The sequence below is a fragment of the Austrofundulus limnaeus genome, unplaced genomic scaffold (assembly GCF_001266775.1).
Source record: "Austrofundulus limnaeus strain Quisiro unplaced genomic scaffold, Austrofundulus_limnaeus-1.0 Scaffold335, whole genome shotgun sequence".
NCBI classification, from domain to species: domain Eukaryota; kingdom Metazoa; phylum Chordata; class Actinopteri; order Cyprinodontiformes; family Rivulidae; genus Austrofundulus; species Austrofundulus limnaeus.
Genome location: NW_013952737.1, coordinates 146,826 through 152,413, shown reverse-complemented (window position 1 = coordinate 152,413; position 5,588 = coordinate 146,826). Strand labels below are relative to the sequence as shown.

At 41.0% G+C, this 5,588-nt stretch overlaps 1 protein-coding gene across 1 annotated transcript in view; it reads left to right on the top strand.

Moving 5' to 3' along the window:
• The window catches only part of agap2 (ArfGAP with GTPase domain, ankyrin repeat and PH domain 2), a gene marked incomplete in the record, with an annotated part of 53,672 nt that overhangs the window by 14,786 nt on the left and 33,298 nt on the right, over nucleotides 1–5,588 (top strand). The window contains 3 exon segments of the mRNA XM_014022542.1: nucleotides 1,742–1,829; nucleotides 1,947–2,032; nucleotides 4,535–4,670. Of these exon segments, the coding sequence (XP_013877996.1) occupies nucleotides 1,742–1,829; nucleotides 1,947–2,032; nucleotides 4,535–4,670 (310 nt within the window).

Genomic DNA, 5,588 nt, shown 5'->3' with positions numbered 1-5,588 from the left:
GACATATATTACGCTGTCAAATCTATGAGAGTAATAACAATATAAACCATTGGGGCTGAAAACCTTTTCTAGCCATTGTAGCTGCTGTGAGTCGTCCACCAGCCTAACGTGGAGCTGCAGTTTGTCAAACTGTTTACTTTAAAAATTTTAGTCCATAAATAAATAGTAAATAAACATAAAGTAAAGTGTTTCATGTCAAATTTTAGAGTAAAACATCAGCTATTACTACTGGCTGGCAATTTTATATGTTATAAAACAAAAACTGAGAGTCTGGATAAAGAGTTTGACTTTTAAGAAATACCAGGCAGAGAAATATTATTTACATTAAACTCACCACTTTAGTAGGGACTTTGATAGAAAAAAAATCAAATTTATTTGAGACTTGTTTTTACTTATTTTTTTTACTTGTAAGTCTCTATGTACTGGTTACAAAACTGTTTTGTTTTTTAATTGGACCACTCATTAATATAAGGATATAATATAAGGATTTAGATGCCATAAAAACAGTCGCAGAGTCCCATAGACACAGCGCATCACAATTTTGCAACAATTTTTAAAAACCAAAGCAGAAAACAAACATTTATATAGATTTTGAAATGATAGGTGGGTGGTCTAAGCATTAAGAGTGACTGAAGTTCACAAAAACCTGACCCACACACTGCTGGGGTCGGACAAATTGAAGTGCCTAACTTTAGTAAAACCGTCAAAATATATTGTTGTGACAGATCATCTCAAAGTACATGTAATAAATGACTCTCAGTTACTACCACAACAAATATTATCTCAGTATCTGAATGTAAAACAAACAGTTGTAGCTAAACACTGAACTGACCCTAAAGATTAGCACCACACAAAGGATCGTGTTCTGAACATCTCCAGCAGGTGATCACAGGTGGAAAACTTTCAGGTAGTTTCTCTCAGGGTGTTTTGTGTACAACAGAAGTATTCACAGCTTTTTCTATTAAAACTGTAAAAATTTTCCAAGTCGTCGTGCCCCAAAAATGTAATGAATGTTTAAAAAAAAGGAAGTCTGAGCAGGAACGGGCAGTAAAATGTAAAATATACTAACAAGCTGCGGTGTCACAATCTGGAGTTTTGATGAAACCAAAGTGCAAACAGGACTTGAGGGTAAGACGTTAACACTGATGACGTAAAGAAGAGGAGGGTCAGGTGGGCGGGGCAGGAGCAGAGACACAAACAGGACAGGACAATAAAACACAAAGAGGAGCAGAATAAACTCACACACATCCTTAGGTGTGTTAATAAAAATAAAAACTAGATTCAACACCTGTCTCTACTCTAATACATGAATTGCACATCACCCACCACCTTTAGGTTAGTATTTTAGATTATAATCATCTCATGATGAGAAATGATAATGTTAAAGATGGTTTGGGCTCTTCTTAGTAAAGATTTGGTTATGATTCAGATAAGATCTATGAAACTGACTTGATTCAGGTGAATTAAAGGTGGCCCTCTGGAATTGGGCTGGCAGTAAAAGTTAATCAATGAAGGATGTAGATCTGATGTTTTTTCATGAATGTTTTTTAATAAATTTCAAGGTCAGACGTGAACAAACCGAACTGTGAAACAGAACCAACACATCAGACACTGAACTGTGTGTGACTGAGGAACAGAAAACCTGTCTGCTTTTTATTTTAAGTCTAGGATTTCTATTTTCTGATGAGATGTTGAACTACTGAACCTGAAAACATCTTTGTTTCCTTCCTCCTTCTCTCAGGGCATTCTGGGAAGTCTTAAAAGCGGCAAGTCAGCGCTGGTGAACAAATACATCACAGGCAGTTACGCTGCAATCGAGAAACCCGACGGTAAKAACAACACAATGCGTAATTGTGGTTGCAGCGTTTTGAAAGAAACGTTCGATGTGTTAAATTCCACTTTCTGTCTGTGTTTCTGAATGATGTCATTGTCTTTGTTCTCGTCAGGAGGAAGGTATAAAAAGGAAGTGCTGGTGGACGGACAGAGTCATTTACTACTGATCCGGGAGGAGGCTGGGCCACCTGATGCTCAGGTGTGTGTGTGTGTGTGTGTGTGTGTGTGTGTGTGTGTGGGGTGGGGGGTTACGGCTTTGGTGACATTTGGGGGCAATTTTAAGACAAAAATCCGACATTTGGGGACAACTGGTGCATTTGGGGGCAAAAGTCGAGTCCCAATTCGGTTTAAACACCATTGGTGGGTTGGGTTTAGGACCAAGGTGTGAATTGAGTTTAGGTTAGTTTTAGGGTCAGGTTACCTGTGAGGTTAGCCTTATGGTTTGTGGTCGGGGTTAGGCTGTAGAAATGTAATGGAAGTCAATGGAATGTCCCCAATTAGATAGCTGTGCAAACTTGTGTGTGTGTGAGTGTACGGGTTTTTCCTACAACATGGGGTATTTTTAACAAAAAAAGCAGCCAGGTGGGGACCGAAGTGAATCGTGGGGACCATTGTCAGGTCCCCACGGGTCCAAATGCATGTTACAGGTGTGGGGTTAGGTTTAGGACCAAGGTTTAGRTTAGTTTTAGGGTCAGGTAAGTTTCTGTGAGGTTAATTTTAGAGTATATGGTCAGGGTTAGAACATAAAGTCTAAAAAACATGAATGTAAGTCAATGGAAGGTCCCCACGGGGTCAAGAAACAAACGTGTGTGTTTGTGTGTGATAATAATACACCCGTAGACTCCATCATCCATCAGGCTCAGTTTTAAAGCGAAGTTCTGTCAAATATTTCCCCAAATTTCCTTCCAGTGCATCATTTCTAGTTTTTAATAACTGGTGTATTTAATCTGTTGGAAAGCTTTCAGTCACCTTTATAAAGAGGTACAACATGCAGCCAAACATGTTGGTAGCACCATAAAAAAGTCCAGAATTCCCTGTAATATTCTTCAATCTTCCACAGTCACAAGAAAAACAGAAACACATACTGACAGTTTCTACACGTTATTTAATTGAAACTGTCAGGGACAACAGCTCAAGTCACAGCCAAATGTTAACAGGTGGGTAAAATCAGATCCAATCATTTCAAACTTCAACAGAGGCCACACATCCAGCAAGAAATTGTTTCTCAATAGCTGAGAGTTCAGACCCTCTGTATGAAGCAAAGAGTAGAACAAAGGGCTGGTTTTAACAGGCTAGTGTCTTTGTAAACTGTTTTCTCTATCAGTTTAAGTTTTGTCCAGTCTGTGTTTTTGTACTTTACTCTCAGGTTTGTTTTGATAATGGGTTTTCTCTGTGGTAATCCTGTTTAGCTTCCCTGAGTTCAGCCTCTCACCTGTTCACAATCAGTAATCACCCAGGTGTCTCCACTCTCCATGAACCTCTGCTCTGTCAGTCAGTCTGGTTGTATTTACACCAGCCTGTTTAGTCTGCTTTAATCAAACTCTAGTTTGTTTGCCTAGAAAGGCCGGTTCATTAGGGGAGGAGTGAACACGTCATCAAACTCTGATGCAGACCAAAAAGCGAACTGTGGTCTGCCTGAAAACGCAGGTCTCAGTTCGGTTGGTGTGAACTCTGGTGTGGTTCGATTGCATGTGTGAACGCCAAGTAGACCGGAGACAGCTCCAAAAGCAGGAAGTGGACTATAACGCAGGTCATTCTGAATAATAACAGTAATAAAGTTACTCATATCTTGTAAATACCTCGCTCAATGTCTGTATAAGGTGGACATCACTGCTGTGAAGTTGGATGTGCTCTTTCTCGGTGAACGCAGCCTCGTCTGCTGCCATTGTCCACAGTTCCACCTCACGTTCCACTCATGCTGAGCCCAACATGTTTGGAACATTTGCTAAAAACAAAAGATAAATCCTTCAGCCACTAAAATCTTACATCATTCCATGTTTGTTCTGTGTCTTCTTCAGAGGTTTTTCTTCTTCTTCTTCTTCTTTTGGTTTAATGGCGGTTGGCAGACTGTTTTAGTGCATAACCGCCACTAATATACTGGATGGTGGAACTGGAGAAGGCAGGCAAGAAGTTCAGAGGTTTTTTAACTGTTTCCTTCAGTGGTTCTTGGTGCAGCGCCACCACAGGTGTGTGTGTGTGGGGGGGTGGGGTGGACAGGTTGTTCACAGGGTTTGGTTTGTTTGGCCAGTGCAGTACAGCAGCTGAACATGTAAACAAATGTTACAATTTTGGTCTCCCATTGAACCGAGTCCACTGGACTATCAGGTGTGAATACGACCTCTGTCCCATCGTTCTTGAGGTCGGCCTTGGCTCCAGTATCTCAAACACCAAGCTCCTTTGTGTCCTCTCTGTATTCGGTTTACAGGAAGCTCCTGAGTTTGTTTGAATAGTTAAATAGACCCTCGTGACATTCTGCATTAATTTTACAGTGACAGCGGGGAGTTGAGTAAAGTTTGGACTGACTGGACGTGCTGATCAATTGGACCAATACATTCAGCATCAGTACATACACAACCAGCGCTCAGCACACACACACTTGAGTTTTAACACAGATGTTCAGCTGAGAAGACAAACTGAACAAACATACTAACCACTGATTTACACGCTGTGTTTTTAACGTCTCTGTGTTTGGTGGTTCCAGTTCTGCAGCTGGGTTGATGCTGTGATCCTGGTCTTCAGTCTGGAGAACGAGGCGAGTTTCCAGGAGCTGTACCAGCTCTACAGCCAGCTGTGTGCTCACCGCTCAGATATTCCAGTTATCGTTGTTGGAACCCAAGGTATGCACAAAACCACAGGATTAAGGATTTACATATTCTGAGACTAAGCCTGTCTCAGCTGGCATTATTAGAGCCACCTTCCTGTAAAACCTTCCAGAGTAGATCTAATCAAAGTTTCCTAGATGCTTTAGAGGTGTGAGAGAACTGAGCCAGCTCTTGAGTCCTGAGCTGAAATCTGTCTCTTGAGGAGGATCTGAGCCTGGATTCACCTGTTAGCACAGATTTCATTTTGATTCATCACTTCATTTGAAATAGTTTTTAATAGGCTGACATTACCTTCTACTTAGTGAGGACATACTGGATATATACCTGGTATTTACCTGGTACATACCTGGGCTCAGATTTATAAAAGATTGCGTGGAAACCATACCAAAAGTGAATGTACGGCCAAAAGGCAAAAATGGCGTACGACAATTTTTTTTTTCAGATTTATAAAACAGTGTGTACGCATGTTTCTGCTTATCTTTCCTTTATGAATCACAGCCACACCTCAGAGTTTGCACACAAGGTCCCGCCTCAGGTTCTACCCTCTACACGCCCACATTCAACCATAAACAGTCAATGCAAAGTACCTCATGAATGTTAAGGTGTATTTAAATCAGTCAGTTGATCAATATCAAAAAACCCGATTGGCCGGTTCAGACACGCTCCGTCGTGCATCTGGAGGATGACAGCTGCTCATGTGAACAGAGTGTCTGTAACTGACACAGATTTTCCCTCATTTTGCAAGTTTACGGACGTTTAGAGCAATCTAATGATTTTTATCAAAAAAATCAGCTTCAGATTCATTTTCTCTCAGAGCCTGCAGGACGATAAAAACAATAAAAAAATGAAATGTCAGATAAATTTAAGTTCACTGCTCTTCTCCCCCGTCCTCCCACTCCTGCCTGTTATCTGCGGCCGACCGTCTCCCCCACC